Below are 16644 nucleotides of genomic sequence, written 5' to 3' on the forward strand. Positions count from 1 at the left end.
GCTGATTCAGGAACTAGCAGTGATGAGGCCATTAGAGCAACCCCATTGAGATCAGGTACCCAGTAATCGAGCCTGAGTCTGGATAGCTCAGCAACACAATATGCAGTCCATTGGCCCACTGAGCTATCATCAGATAAGTAATTTTTTTTTCCTTGTATCAGACCCATTTCGGGTTGCACGTTCTTTTTTCCAATGATAATGTTCTTTGGTAGAAAGAGCTGCTACACTTTTATTCCCCCCTTTTTTTAAATTTACAATTTTTATTCAACCCACTATCTGTCTTTGGATGGTTGAGTGTTAAGAATCCATTCTGCTAGAGACTGTGCTCCTATTTTAAAGGAAGTTGATCTCTTCCCACGACTCTGCACTACTGCTTGGTATCCATGTGGACTAGGGAGAGGAGAGAGCCAGTCCTATCACTTTGAGGCCTGGTGTACTTCAGTTCTAACGTACAGTGTCTTCTTTCAGCATCACTTCTCAATGAAGGAAAATAAACAAATTGTTACATTTTTGTGCTTTTCTGTTGTGAGAAATGTCCAAGTTATATGAATTCCATTAAGTGCAACTTGACATGGGTAGTAGGCCAAAGATTTTTGATTGGAACGTAGTAGGTTGGTTCAAGAAGTTTCCTTCCCATTCTGTATAATCATAGTGAGAAATAGCATTTGACCCATTGAGCCTGCTCCACCATTCAATAAGATTACGGCTGATTGGATGGATGGTGGCCTCAGTTCCACTTTCCTGCCTGCTCTCCATAACTTCGACTCCCTTGTCGATCAAAACTCCCATTCTCTTGAGCCTTACTTATTCATACCTATTGGCAAAGAATCTGAGGCGACATGAGGTAAAAAAGAAATTTAAGCAACAAGTTCTGATCTGGAAGGCACAGCTTGAAAGGGTAGTGGAAACAGCTTTAATTGTTTTCAAAGTGAATGGCATCTTTTTATTCTTTCATGGGATGTGGGCTTCGCTGGCTAGGCCAGCACTTATTGCGCATCCCTACTTGCCCTTGAGAAGGTGGTGGTGAGCCACCTTCTTGAACCACTGCAGTCCATGTGCTGTAGGCACACCCTCAGTGCTGTGAGGGAGGGAGTTCCAGGACGTTAATCCAGTGTCGGTGAAGGAACGGCAATATATTTTGCAAGTCAGGATGGTGAGTGGCTTGGATGGGAACGTGCAGGTGGTTCATGTCTCTGCTGACTTGTCTTTCTAGATGGTAGGGGTCTCAGTTTTGGAAGATGAAATATTTGAAAAGAAAAAATGTCCTGGGCTACAGAGAGCTGGGGAGTGGGACTCGTCATGGGTAGCTCTTTTAAGGAGCCAGCACAGCTCTGACTGGCCAAATGGCCACCTCCTAAACCGTATATTCTGAGATTATGACTTTAGCAGTTTGTATGCTGCTCATATTAGAGGATTTTCATGGAGGAGGAAAGGGGCATTCCACCCAACTAGCCGGCACCTTTTATTTCTAGATCAATCCCACCTACCCAACTTTTGACAATATCCCTCCTCTCTGCCCAAACGTTTACCTTGCCTCCTAATCATAGCACCTTCCCCGGTAAGGCGTAATATACTGACAGTCGGGGGATGGAGGGAAATAGGCACCAAGCTCCATCCATTGCAAATTCTATAAAATGCATTTAAATTTTTAGCCTTTTAAATTTATACTCTACAAAGCAATGACCCCAGTGCTAAGGAATGAAAGGCATTTTTCTTTGTTTTGCACCTAGCATCAGCAACAAGCAGTCCGGGGTAAAGTCTAACAGCTCAAGGAAAAGCTCCCTGTGCCTGATGCTAGTAAAAAGCTTTTACCACCACCTTCGCCCGCCCCTTCTCCACCATTGTAAATAGCCATTGCACTGCCACCTTGTGTTGCCTAGACACTACTGAAGTTTATTTTTCTGATATCGAGCAATGTTTCGCTAGTTTTCTTTCTGGTCTTTTTCCCACCCTGTGTATAAAGTCGACTAGTTAAGTTATGCCTGCGCTTTCTCTTTTTCTTTTTTAAAAAAAAAAATTGCAGTCGATTAATATGCTGTCAAATGCCTGAGTGTGATAGAACGTCAAACAAGTGACCTTGAAACAAATGTCTAAATTGAGGTGGTGGGTGTGGGTGGGGAAATGGGGAAAAAATGAATTTGTGTGGTTACGCTGTTGGACTAGTAATCGAGAGGCCAGTTGGAAGCAGCTCAGAGAATGTTTCCTACGCTAATACCACGAATGGGTGGGTTGTCTTATGAGAAAAGGCTAGGCTTGTATCCGCTGGAGTTTAGAAGAGTGAGAGGTGACTTGATTGAAACCTTGAAGATCCTGAGGGGTGGATGTTGGGAGGCTGTTTCCTCTTCGCGGGGGGGGTGGGAGCGAATCCAGAACTAGCGGTCACTGTTTAAAAATAAGGGGTTTCCCATTTAAGACAGGGATGAGGAGAATTTTTTCTGAGGGTTGAGCGTCTTTGGAACACTCTTCCTCAAAAGGCAATGGAAACAGAATATTTTGAATATTTTAAGGTAAAGGTAGGCGGGCGGTTATAATCAGATCAGCTATGATCTTATTGAATGGCAGAGCAGGTTCGAGGGGCCGAGTGGCCTACTCCTGTTCCTAATTCGTATGCTTGTATGTTTTGTTCATATGACTATTGATCTACCTAGCCACTGAGGAATTTAAGTTCAGTTAATTAAATAAATCGGGAATAAAAAGCTAACCTCAGTAACTAAGACCATGAAACTACCAGATTGTTGTAAAAGTTCACCCTGATAAGCTACTGTCCTTTAGGGAAGGAAATCTGCCTTCCTTACCCGGACTGGGCCTACACATGACTGCGGACTCGTAGCTACATGATTGACTCCTAACTGCCTTTTAAAATGGCCTAACAAACCATTCGTTGTATCAAACTACTGCAGAAAAGTCGCATAAGAACAAAACCAAAACTAATAGCACTTTGGGAGTGCAGTGGTTCGCGAAGATGGCTCACCACCACCGTTCTAAGGTTAATTAGAGATGGCCTTGCCAGTGGCACTCACATCCCGAGACACTTTTTTTTTAAAAGCCCACAGTGGCCGATCTGATGTAAAAGAACAAATCCTGAATTTATGATTTTGTGCTCTCAATACTGCTCTGGTCAGAGCATTGTCTACTGATTTAATAAACTGCCCAAGTTCCACTTGTGTCCATTCACTGGATGTGAGCATCATTGGCTAGGCCAGCATTTGTTGCCCCATCCTTAATTGCCCTTGAGAAGGTGTGTGAGGTGCCTCTTGAACGGTTGTAGTCTATGTGGTGTAGGTACAACCTCTGTGCTGTTAGATCTGCTTTTATCCTCCAACTTTCTTTCATATGTTTTGATGTAACTGAGTGACTTGCTAGGCATTTTCAGAGAGCAGTTGTGAGACAACCACATTTGCTGTGGGTTTGGAGTCTCTCTCTCTCTCTCTCTCTCTCACGCGCACACACACACCAGACTGGGCTGAGCTGTGTTCCTAAGGACATTATTGAGCCGGACGGGTTTGGAGACCAATCTGCTAGTTGCGTGGTCAACATTACGGATACTAGCTGTTTCAGAATTCCTGAATTAATGAATTAACTAAATTAAAGTCCCTTAGCTGCAGTAGTGGATCATTAATCTAGATACAGTAACATAACCACTGTGCCGCTGCATTTCTAGTGAGTCTAAGGCGTGCGTTTTTTTTTCCATTGGAGAATTTCTATTACGGAATGTAATATAGACTGATCAGGCTGAAGGCTAAATGAGAACTTGGTGCCCTTCCATAAAATGCTTTTCTCGATCCTGACCTTCAGTTGTGAGTAACTTCATAGCATCACCTGGCTGTTGTGTTAAATATGAATAACGATATTACAAAAATCCAATAATTGAGGGCAAAGTTCTGAACAAAGAAAAAAAAGTAAATGGAGGAATATTCGCAGTAATTGAATTGTTTGTAATAGTGAATATTGCATTCATCAGAGTGCATTTTTTTTTCCTTTTTTGAATTGGAGAATATAGATATAAAGATCCAGAAACTGAACTGGACTAGCCATATCAATACTGTGGCTGCAAAAGCAGATCAGAGGCTGGGAATCCTGCGGCAAGTAACTCACCACCTGACTCCCCAAAGCCTGTCCACCAACTACAAGACACAAGTCAGGAGTGTGATGGAATACTCCCCCCTTGCCTGGATGAGTGCAGCTCCAGCAACACTCGAGAAGCTTGACACTGTCCAGGTCAAAGCAGCCCACTTGATTGGCACCCCACCCACAAACATTCATTCCCTCCAACGCTGACGCACAGTAGCAGCAGTGTGTACCCCATCTACAAGATGCACTGCAGAAACTCATCATGACTCCTTTGACAGCACCTTTTCAAACCAACAATCTCTACCATCTAGAAGGACAAGGGCAGCAGATAGATGGGAACACCACCACCAGGAAGTTCCCCTCCAAGTCATTCACCATCCTGACTTGGAACTAGATTACTGTTCCTTCACTGTCACTGGGTCAAAATCCTGGAACTCCCTCCCTAACAGCACTGTGGGTGTACCTGCACCACATGGACTGCAGCAGTTCAAAAAGGTAGCTCATCACCACCACCTTGAGGGCAATTGGGGATGGGCAGTAAATGCTTGCCTAGGCAGTGATGCCCACATCCAATGAATGAATGTTTTTAAAGTGCATTTGTTGCATTCCCTCCAACAGGAAAGGACATAGACCTTGCCATTTGTCTAATGTCCCATCTGTTGACTGACTGTTCAACTTGGGCACCATGATTAATTCAATCTGTGGAAAATGTGCTAACTATATGCTGCAAACTGATTTTCTGAAGTAGAATATTATTACTGCATCAACTTCTCTAAATCCAGTACCGGACTTCATAAAATTGAGTAAGGAAGGTCCACCTAGTTGTTTATTTAAGCCTCTGAGTTCTAATAGTTTCCTTTTCTTCATGCACTGCGAGGAGGGAGACAGATCCTCTGCCATAACTTTCTGACCTGCCTGTCAAAGCTTCCCTCCCTCTTCTGTGGTGATGGGCCGTTTATTGTGCGGACACCTAGAATCCTACTTGATTTTCACCAATTGGAACAGATGCTCTCAGGTCATCTTTAAAAAAAAACACTCTTTGTGGGGGAGGAATCAGAGACCTTTTATTCTTCCAAACTGGTTCCCAATGTTACTCAGTAGCACCTCCGCAACCAGTTGGCGCCAATCAGTTCTTCTTCCTACATGTGCGCTCTTCTAATGGGATCTCTAACAGTGTAGCTGTGCTGTGCTCTTGAAAAGCCTGAATTACCACCAGCCCCAAGGTATCAAGGGAAAGTCTGTGCAGAACTTTTGACAGGCCTGTGGCTTATTAGCCTCAGAAGAGACCATATTAACAGGACTAGTGTTGACTGCTTTGAAGTGACCTGATAAATCATGGGGGAATGGATTGAGGGATATTGCTCTTGGCAGAAGAAGAAAACTGAGTTGGTTAAAAACCTGTTTCATTAAACACTAAACAAGATTTGCTTTCTGTCTTATCAACAGTCATTGATGGTTCCTCAGTCTCTGAAATTGCTGGTCCATTCTCGGCAGCCGATGTCTCGAGCAACTGTATCAACAAAAGGCCAAGGACAGAGCCTGCACTCTGGATCATTTCCTATGCCCTGATTGTGCTGTGTGGCATTACCCTCCTCGTTTCAGTCATCCTGCTAATTGTCCCTTGCAGCCAGCGAAGTGGCAATGGACTTACTGATGATTCATCGCTAATTAGGCATCGCTGGAAATAAAGCCATACACTTCATCCCCAGAGCATGTTTGGAGTGAATACTGGGGCGTTTGCACTACTGATGGCACCCATGTAGCCTGGTGCCTAATGGAATAACGATTGTTTTAAAAAGTAAATTCTGCTGATGGTGACTGATGCCGTGCCAGGTTTGGGAACGGGACCTTCGAACTGTGTTGCACAAAAGTTCATTCTAATTAATTGCCCCATATCCTGATTTAGTGGAGTGCACTGTACACTGACCAATATGTATCAGTTATCAAATCCCTTTTTGTAAACTTTGAAACTACTAGTTGGAACTCGGGCATTTTGCCTCAATCTCCTGCTGTGATTGGAAGTTTTCCAATCCACTGACGCTATGAATGGGCCGTGAGATTATTGGGTAGGTTTTGAAATTGTAATGTCATTGGGCAGAGCTTTGTGATACCACAGGAGAAGCAAGAGCTACACAAAATATCTGTGCTCACTCGAAATTCCCCTCTCCTCCAGCAATCCTAAACCAAAGAGCCATAAGGAAGGTGGGGAAGCAAAAAAAGATATCAATAAGTGTACAGCCATCTCTCATTGTTTCATTTTGGGGTCACAGGACAATTCAGTAGAATGTATAATGTGTTTTTTTGCTTCCTGTATTTGAAGGTGATTTGTAACTCTTGTCAACAGCTGAGTTAAGCCATTGTTTCAAACCTAAACAATTGCACTCTTCTTATAAACTGCATGACATAATACAGGCCAAAGGCTTTTGGATACCGATTTCGGCAGGTAGGATTGTTGGTTGAGGGCAGGGAGGGGTATTCAGCAGCCGAAATTGACAATATCCCCGGGGTTGTCCTGTGCTTCGAGCTATGCCACTGTTGGGTTTTAAAACTTTTGGCCTGCCTGTTCACTGTTATGTAACAAATCCTGAGCTAACGCAGGACTTCAGTCTCTCAATTCAGGAGCTCATGGGTTAATTCCATGTCGGTCTTGCGTTTTGGTGCCATCTGTAGCCCGCAAATGAAATTGCAGCCTTGCTAACTCGTGCAAACTATCTCTGTTCGAAATAAAATACAATTCCTCTTCTGTATAGCCACATACATACGTACACATGCTCTCCCCCCACCCCCCCCCCTCGCTTTAAGGTCCTCCTATCCATGCCTTGTGTTGTCAAGCTCAGCACTGTTGTTTGCCTACTCTAGAGCCCCAATTATAATCAACTATGTACAAATGTTCCACAGGACCTCTTGACACTGCTGACAAAAACCACCTCATTGTTAATGCCAGGTGACAAGAGTGGGTTGTCCCACCCACCTACCGTCTACTGAGTCCAGACATGTCTATAGCGGAAAGTTTCTGTCGTAACTCTTGATTACACGTTGCAGGAAGCCACACACTTTTAACTTTGTGTTTTTATGCACTTGACAGGGTAAGGGGGGGAAATTTTCTTTCGGTCACTAATTGGACACAATTCAGTACCACGGCTGAGTGAGAGGAAGAGTTTACAGTGAGGGACAGCTCTTCATCCCCCATAGAACTCGTCAAAAATTGATCTTGGAATGTGACTGTCCATAATCACATCAGTCGGGAGCTGCTTGCAATCATACAGGACCAAAGGACTTGTGATTCTGTGTGGGAAATGGGGATCACTTGTAGGGTCGCCTGTCTGGAGATGACTGACTCCATCATCAGTACAGCTATTGGGAGAATGCAGTTGCCCAACTGACAGCGAGACTGATGGGAGGTTTCGAGGACCAATATTGACTGGTGCTTATTTTTTGCTAGATGAATTGATTCTATCTGCGTTTTTTTTTGCCAAGCTATGGAATGAGGCGTATTTACCACAATCAAGCACCCAATGCCAGCATCAATATCTGGGTCCAGTGTACAGTCAAGAGTGCTCTGCAAACCTCTCCCTACCCCGCACCAGCCTCAGATGGACCCCCGCCACTCTTTGTTTTCCAGACCAGTTACCCTGCAGGCCATGAGACTGCCTGTTTAAATACACACTTTTTAAGATTGTTGCAACTCATTCCATATAGGACCCTAACAAACGAAACCTGCATCATAATCAGCCAGGGCCGGGATTTAAGTTCTCATTTAATGAACATCGAGACAGTCAAACCAAAAATAAGGGTTTTTTTTTATTAAGATGCGTATTTTGCCTTGACAGCACTTTCCCCCTAAAGAGTGGATTGTTGAAATGTTTATGAAATGTAAAATAACAGTTGTGGGGACTTGACACCTTTAAAAAGCTTCTGATGGTTAGAAGAGCTTTTTTTGCTTTTTAATGTGTGACATAATGTGGTAACATCATACTTAAAGATGAAGTGCCTTGTCAACCAATGTGTCCACCTCTGAAATTTTCCAAAGATTATTGTAGTATTTTATGTACTTTTTGATTTTCGGTCTGCTACAGCACATGTCTTGGGATTATGTAAGAGGCAAACCAGTCACTTTAATAGAATAGCAATTAAGTTATGAATAAAACCCTTGGGCTTTGTAAATCTTAAACAATAAAATAAGCAGTCAAAGGAAAGCAAAATCTGCAAAGCACAAACTGATTTTTGATTGTCCGAAATCTGAGATGGATTTCATGAGCGGGAAAACATAATTTTTTTTAAAAACTCCTTGTATAAATTAAATCAGCAGAAAGTTTTAGGTAAGTGGGGAAATTGCTGTAAAATATAATTTTTGTGTCCATGAGTTGATGGCTTTGAGGGTGCAAATGAGTGGAAATCTGTTGAGAGCAGGACTTTTTTTTTAAAATGTAAATATTGTAGCTTCTGTTACTAATCCAGCTGGGAAGGATGAAGAAATGTTGGCCATGACTGGTCGCTCTCTGCCTGTGTCGGGAGACCCTGGGTTCAAATCCCAACCCAGAGACTTGAGCGTATAAACCAAGCTAAGATCCCGAGTGCAATACTTGGGGAGTGCTGCTCTGGCGGAGGTGCTGTCTTTTGGTTGAGGTAATACTGTCTCAACTGCCGCATCAGGTGGAGGTACGGGACCTCGAGGCAATATCTCAAAGAAGAGCAGGGAAGTTCTCACCAGTGTCCTGGCCGATATGTATCGCTCAACCAACATCACAAGAACAGAATTTCTAGTCATTATCACATCGCTGTTTGTGGGACCCTAGAGTGTGCAAATTGCTGTCCTACATTACAACAGTGGCTGCACTTCCAAAGTACTTTGGCTGTGGAGTGCTTCGGGCCATCCTGAGGTCATGAAAGCCATAATAGAAATGAACTTTGTTCATTCTCTGAGCCGTACAAGGCCAGATGGCAGCGAGGATCAACCCTCGTGATGAACAATAGGTTCACGTTTCCGTTCCTGATCACCGCCCAGTGGATCCTGCTGGAGTCTGTGTACCTGCACCTGCACAGTCGAACAACCCCGCTGAGACTCGCCAAGTAGCCTGGCGCACAAGTTCATCAGTGTGGCCAGAATAACCAGAGGCAAAATATCGAAAGGGTTGACGGGGGAGGGAGAAGAAACGTGCGCTGCTGGATGGCATCACTAAACCCATTGCCCTTCGTCACTGCAAACTCTGTTCAAAGTTAATCCATTTGTGTGTGATGTGAAGGGCTTTGTGAAAAGAAGCTGAGACAAATCAAAAACAGAATTACCTGGAAAAACTCAGCAGGTCTGGCAGCATCGGCGGAGAAGAACAAAGTTGACGTTTCGAGTCCTCATGACCCTTCGACAGAACTAAGTAAAAATAGGATAGTAAAAACAGTATCTGCTCCTATCACCGCTTGCTTGTCCCTACAACCACCCCCCACCCACCCCCAACCTTAAACCTGCTTATATTTCACCCCTCCCCTATTTTTACTCAGTTCTGTTGAAGGATCATGAGGACTCGAAACGTCAACTTTATTCTTCTCCGCCGATGCTGCCAGACCTGCTGAGTTTTTCCAGGTATTTCTGTTTTTGTTTTGGATTTCCAGCATCCGCAGTTTTTTGTTTTTATAAGCTGAGACAAATGTTAATTGTACTTGTGTAAATAGCACAGGATGACGTGCAATGCATCGAAATGTGCCATTGTAGCATTTGTGTTGATGTGGCCATTGGGGAATTACAAATGACATGTTTGATTTATGACTCCCCTTGCCCTACAAAAAAAAACTCAGCAAAACTACTACTCCATGAAATCAGTGCCCCTTTAAGATGATCTGCATCGTTGGGTTGCATTGTCCATGATAGTAATACTGCTGATGGGCCTGAGCTTTTAACAGCTTGTAATAAGAGAACTAGAAGATAAGAGTTTTGATTTTTTTTTTCCCCACCACCGCCCCCTCCCCCCACCCCACCCCCACTAGGGCCATCTGTCACTTGCTCGTGTTGTTCTTTCCAGAGTGCTTAACCTGGTCTGGCCATTATTACATTCTGCTTTCTACTCTTAATGTCACCATTAGCACCTCCTTCAGCCAGTATCACCACCATTAACACCCCTTTGACCTTTTGTTTATGACATATTTTGCAATCTCTCCTTTGTCTCCGCCTATCGCTGTCCTTCTATCCAGCTTCACCTGTCCCACACCCCCCCCTTAAACAGTGTATATTACACCACATTTCTACTTCCCTTTAGCTCTGAAGAAGTCATACGGACTCGAAACGTTAACTCTGTTTTTATTTCCGCAGATGCTGTCAGACCTGCTGTTTTTCCAGCATTTTTTTGTTTCTGTTTCAGATTTCCAGCATCCGCAGTATTTTGCTGTTTATAAAAGCTAAGAGTTGTTTGATTCTTGTGTTAAAAGGCACTGCATGCTGTGTCCCAGGGGTCACATGCAATGCCATGGTAACATCTCAATACCTAGAGAAGATTGGCAATGTTACAAACTTGCAGAATTAATTTTTGTTTTTAAAACTTAGTTACGAGAAAATCACTTTTTTTTTTGCACTACACCTGGTCTAGGACCTGAACCTGAAACCAGCTCTGTTTAGGAAAAATTGTTGTGTGCAAGTTGAGCTTTTAGGAGTTTATTTCAGGAATGAGGCTTACCCGAGTGCGCCTTTTATCTGGCAATACTGCTCAATGTCCAAAAGGAACAGGAAATAAATGCCATTCTCAGGCCTTCCATCTTCCCTCTACAGTATATTTCTGCATTATTTAATTGGGAGACACTCTCCTTGATTTTCTTATGATTGCTGCTGTCCCCTTATTATTGACCTTTAATATATTATTCACATGTTTCCAAATATAAAGTTGAAAGCTTTTTCAGCTAATTTCTTGGGATTTTAGAGCTGGTCAAAGACATCTTTCCAGAACACTGCTTATTCTTAATCGTTGTACCTAGTTTTTGAAGTCTCAAAGGGTTCACGGAGAATACAGATGAGATTCCTCTCTCAACCTTATTATTTGGACCTTCATATAAGGTAAAAGTGCTGTTCATCTGTTTTTATTGCATTGACATAGTTAAATATAATTTACATAACAGGCCATTTGACCCAACTAGTCAATGCCAGTGTTATTGCTCCATATGAGCCTCCTCCCATCCTTTTTGCATGTGTCACTACCAGGATATCCCTATGTTCCTTTCCCTCAGTTGTTTACCTAGCTTCCCATTAAATACATCTATACTATGCCTCAATTACTTCTTGTGTGGCAGGTAGTCTCTTTAATTTATATAAACATCCCAAGGCATTTCGCAGAGAAGGAAGGGTCTGGAAAAACTTAGTCAAAAGGTGGGTTTGAAAAGAGAGGCAGAGATTAAAGGTGGGAGTTTGAGGCTGGGGCCTAGATATGTGAAGTCATGGCTGCCAACAATAAAGGGACGGAAAGAAAAGGTGATGCACAGGGTCAGAATTGGCAGGATATAGAGTTTGAGGGACATGATGCAACAGGCCTTGTACTATTTGCATGCACGTTGCTCTGAAACCTTTATTATTAAAGTGAATCCACCCCACCATCCTCTGTATTCAAGGGATCCTCCTCCACCATTTCTGCCAGCTCCAGCATGAAACCCCCAACAAACATCTTTCCCTCCGCTTTCAACATTCCGCAGGGATCGTTCCCTCTGTGACACCCTGGTCCACTCCTCAGTCACCCCTAACACCCCTCTCTTTTTTATGGCTCCTTTCCTTGCAAGCATAGAAGATCTTTTCATCTCTTCCATCCCAACTGTCCAAGGCCCAACATACTCCTTCCAAGTGAAATAGCAATTTACCTGTGCTTCTTTCAACTTTGTAAACAGCGAATACAGTATACTATGTGGTCTCCTCTACATTGGGGAGACCAAACGCAGACTGGATGAATGTTTTGTGGAGCACCTCCGTTCAGTCCACGAGCCCGATTTTTCTGGTTGCGTGTCATTTTAATTGTCCACCTTGCTGCCACCTCGACCTTTTTGTCCATGGCCTGCCGACAGTGTCCCAGCGAAACACAACGCCAGCTCAAGGAACAGCACCTCAACATTCGACTCGGCGCCCAACAGCCTTCTGGACTCAACATCGAGTTCAACAGCTTTACCTTGTAAACTCTCCATTTTGAAATGTGCTTTCATTTTTTTAATTTTGATGGTTTGGTCTTTGTCTTGTTTGGTTTTTTTTTAATCCTTTCATATTGCTTTCAGGTGGTTTTTATGTCGTTCATGCCTCATTACTCATTTGATCACAATCTCTGTTTCTTTATAATATCCGTTACCATGCTCCTTGGCTGTTGCTTTGTTAAATCTTTTGTTGCTTGTTCTCCCCTGGCCTCCACCATATCACAGGCCTCCTTTGTTGTTCTTAATGTTTCTATCATCCTTCAGTTCTGACGAAAGGTCACCCCACCTGAAACATTGGGTGGAGTTTCCTGCTCTGGAGACTAAGTGCTGTGGTGTTTGGGAAAGTTGGTGCCACTCCCGCTGGGCGGCAGGGTGGGTTGCCATGCCAGGTTGTTCACTTTTTGCCTCATTATGTATGCATGAATGAGCAGCACATTGTATCTCGCGTCAGGATGGGCTGGGATTCTTCTGCCCCGTCATTACATAATCAGGTCGCAGTTCTGGGTGTCATATTTAAATGGCACCCACGCACACGTTCACTCTCTGCAGCTCAGGATTTGGTGTGGTGAGTGATGGCCCCCAGAAGGAACAAGTGCTGTGCCCCAAAGTTCAGCGACCAGTGCCGGTGAGGACCAGTGGGAGGTCCTTTACCCCCATGATGGGAGCCAGAGGTCCAACAACCTTACCACCAAGGCTTGCGAGGAAGTCAGCACATGCGGACCTTAGAAGAGAATCACTCTCCAGTTTAGGAAGAGGATGAATGATCTCATCCGCTCCACAGGGTAAGTCAACCTTCTCCTCACTCTCAGAATTCTCCTTAGGAATTCACAGGATTACAGTCCACATGGATCTCTCAGGCTACCAGCACAAGGGATATCATCACTGATTCTCTCTCTCACTTGTACACTTTTTTATCTCATGTCACATTCTGCGCAAATTGTGTCCTCTGCCCTTACACAGATCCACTCATACACAAGGCAGGCAAGTGTATCTGCTTAGGCATCTACTCTGTTCAGACTGTCCACCTTTCTCTATGCAGGAAAAGATTGCGCTCAGCAAGAGGGAGAGAGCCAAGACAGGAGGAGGGAGGCCGGAGCTCAGGCCACTCGCCCCCTTTAAAGAGCACTGACAATGCTGGCCAGTGAGGGCAGAGATTGGCATCTCCCAACAAGCCAGTGAGCCCCATTCACTAGTCTTCACCCACCTGCCGAAACAGAGTGCTCTTTAGTATAGGTGACTTTAGTATAAGTGACTTATCTCTTCTCTCTCTACCAGGCACCAGCAAGAAAAGGAGGAGGCACACTCCCAGCCAGCTCATCAGCCTCAGCCCCCAGACCACTTTGGATGAGGAGCCTGAGCACCCGTTGAATGTTGAGCCATCACTGCGTTCACGTGCAACCTCCACCAGCGCACAGACACACACCTCGATGGGACTTGGTTTTAGAGCAGGCTCAGGGTCACCATCTGGTGAACACAGGACAGATTTGGGTCCATAGGCAGAGGCAGTGACAGCCAAGGTCACCGACACTCGGACTGCTGGAGGCCAGACTCCTGCTGAGTCGGAATATGATGACAAGGTGTTGGAGTTCCGTAGGCAGGTAGGGGATCAGCAGGCAGGGTTATCAGAGGCTGTCAGCAGATTGGAGCGGAGCATGGAGGAGTCGGTCCAGGTTCTGTCTGATGTCATGGCACCGACATGCCAGTGCATCAAGGTCACTGTTGGCAGGAGACTGCCATGGAGACTGCACTCGGACTTGCACACCATCGCTATAGCCATGAGTGGGATCCATCAGTGGCTGTGTGAGAGGGGCTCAGGGCACCTCAATCTCCCTCTAGGAGCCCCTTCTCAAGGAGTCTGGGAGGGGCCCTCAGGCACTCGCAGGGAGCAGGAGTGGCAGCCAGACACCCCGGGGAATCCATCCAGGAGTCTCCTGTGCTGTCCAGCCGCTCCAAGTCCCCTCTGCCTGTGACTCCAGCTGCTCGGGCCAAGGAGGGTGCACCTGCCCCACAGCAGGAGACCTAAAGCAGGCCAGGGCCTTCCAGGCCTCAGACCTCCAGAGAACGCCCACCAAGGTTATCACAGACAACAGGGTGTAGCAGTCGGCAGGCTGCCTCCACCTTTGCTGCAGATGTTTGGGATGCACGTGGACGTACTGGTAGAGTAAGAAAAATTAAGAAATACCAAGAGCACAATGGTGGCATGGGTGGTCACTCGCTGTATATACAGATGTAAATATGTTTTGCTTTTTTGAAAGTCTCATCTGGTAAACAGCGTGAGAGTGGCAGAGCAGATAAAACAGTATTAGAGGAGGTAGCAGATAAAACAGTTGCTGATCTCCCAGAGTGGGACCACGAGGCAGTGCGAGAGGAGCATAGGCCTTGGTAAGATTTGAAAATAGCAGGAGCTGAGTGTCTCTGGAGATTTAAAATGAGCGGGAGCTGGACTCGGGGCTGAAAACAGCACAAGGACAGAGCGAGAGTCCCAGGGAGACTCGGGGTTGAAAGCAGCGTGAGGACGTCACAATTCAGAAAGTGACGCGAGGCACCTGATTGGTAAGTAAGGTCAGGTAAGTGCTTCTACTTTTTCTACTAATTAAACTGTTGCAGTCTATTAGCTTAAACAAAATAAAGTGAGGACTTTGAACTGTAGTGGGAGTGTTTGGAGTGGCATAAGGCCCCTAGTATAATTAGTATTCTTTAAAGAGAGCAACTAATGAGTTTAATCTAAAGGGAAGTCATGGTAGCAGAGCCCGCACCCATGATATGCTCCTCCTGCGCTATGTGGGAAGTCATGGACACTTCCAGTGTCCCTGGCAACCATGTGTGTAGTAGTGTGTCCACCTTCAGCTACTGCCATCCACATTTTGAAGTTGGAGTGGTGGATGGATTCACTGTGGAGCATCCGCGATTCTGAGATTATCATGGACAGCATGTTTGGTGACGTGGTGTCACTGCAGGTAAAGACTGAACAGGCAGAAAGGGGATGGGTGACCACCAGGCAGAGTAGAGGAAGGCAGGTAGTACAGGGCAGTCCCCCTCTCTAACAGATATACCGTTTTGAATACTGTTTGGGGGAGACGACTTCTCAGGGGAAAGCAGTAGGAGCCAAGTCCGTGGCGCTATTGGTGGCTCTGCTGCACAAGAGGGGAGGAAGAAGAGTGGCAGGTCTATAGTTATAGGGGATTCAGTAGTAAGGGGAACAGACCACAGGAACGACTCCAGGATGGTATGTTGCCTCCTGGTGTCAGGGTCAAGGATATCTCTGAGAGGCTGCAGAGCATTCTGAAGGGGGAGAGAGTGAACAGCCAGTGGTGGTTGTGCATATTGGTACCAACGATATAGGTTTAAAAAAAAAGGGCTGACATCCTACAAGCTAAATATAGGGAGTTATGACGTAAATTAAAATGTAGGACCTCCAAGGTAGTAATCTCAGGATTACTACCATTGCCACGTGCTAGTGAGGGTAGAAATTACAGGATATATCAGATAAATACATGGCTGAAGAAATGGTGTAGCGGGGAGGGATTCAGATTCCTGGGACATTGGGACTGGTTCTGGGGAAGGCAGGACCAGCGCAAACAGGACCGGTTGCATCAGGGCAGGCCTGGGACCAATGACCTCGGTTGGGGGGGTGCGGTGTTTGCTAGGGGCAGGGGGTGGTGTTTGCTAGGGTGAGGGAGGGTTTAAACTAGAATCACAAGGGTTGTGAACCTGAACAGGAAGACAGGAGGGGGAAACAAGGATAGAAATAAAAGACCAGAAAAGTATGAAGCAAAAGTGGAGGGCAGGAAAACAAAGGTGAGAAACAAATGGGGTCATAGTGCAAAATAAAGCTAGGATTACTAACCAGGCTAAAAAGCCAAGTCTAAAGGCGTTGTATCTTAATGCTTGGGGCACTTGCAATAAGGTAGATGAATTAACAGCGCAAATAGATATAAATGGTTATAATATAGTTGCAATTACGGAGACATGGCTGCAGGGTGACCAAGGATGGGAACTGAACATCCAGGGGTATTCAATATTTAGGAAGGATGGGCAAATAGGGAAAGGAGGTGGGGTAGCATTGTTAGTAAAGGAGGAAATCAATGCAATAGGGAGGAAGGATATTGGGTCAGAAAATCATGATGTAGAATCTGGGTGGAGATAAGAAACACCAAAGGGCAGAAAACATTGGTGGGGGTTGTCTATAGGCCACCAAATAGTAATGGAGATCTAAGGGAAGGCATTAAGCAGGAAATTAGAGACGCATGCAATAAGGGTACAACTGTAATCATGGGTGACTTTAATCTACATATAGATTAGACAAACCAAACTAACAATAATACTGTGGAGAATTTCCTGGAGTGGGTACATGATGGATTTTTAGACCAATACATTGAGGAACCAACTAGATAGCAGGCTATCCTAGATTTGGGTATTGTGCAA

General features: G+C 44.9%; 1 protein-coding gene across 1 annotated transcript in view; it reads left to right on the forward strand.

Annotated features, from left to right (window-relative positions):
* bace2 (beta-secretase 2) overlaps positions 1-6447 on the forward strand; it is a 70754-nt gene extending 64307 nt beyond the window's left edge. The window contains exon 9 of the mRNA XM_078560307.1: positions 5518-6447. Coding sequence (XP_078416433.1) covers positions 5518-5759 — 242 coding nt within the window. The 3' untranslated portion in view covers positions 5760-6447. The remainder of the gene's footprint in view (positions 1-5517) is intronic.
* The last annotated feature ends 10197 nt before the right edge of the window (positions 6448-16644 follow it).

The sequence above is a fragment of the Cetorhinus maximus genome, chromosome 16 (genome assembly GCF_964194155.1).
Source record: "Cetorhinus maximus chromosome 16, sCetMax3.hap1.1, whole genome shotgun sequence".
Taxonomy (NCBI): domain Eukaryota; kingdom Metazoa; phylum Chordata; class Chondrichthyes; order Lamniformes; family Cetorhinidae; genus Cetorhinus; species Cetorhinus maximus.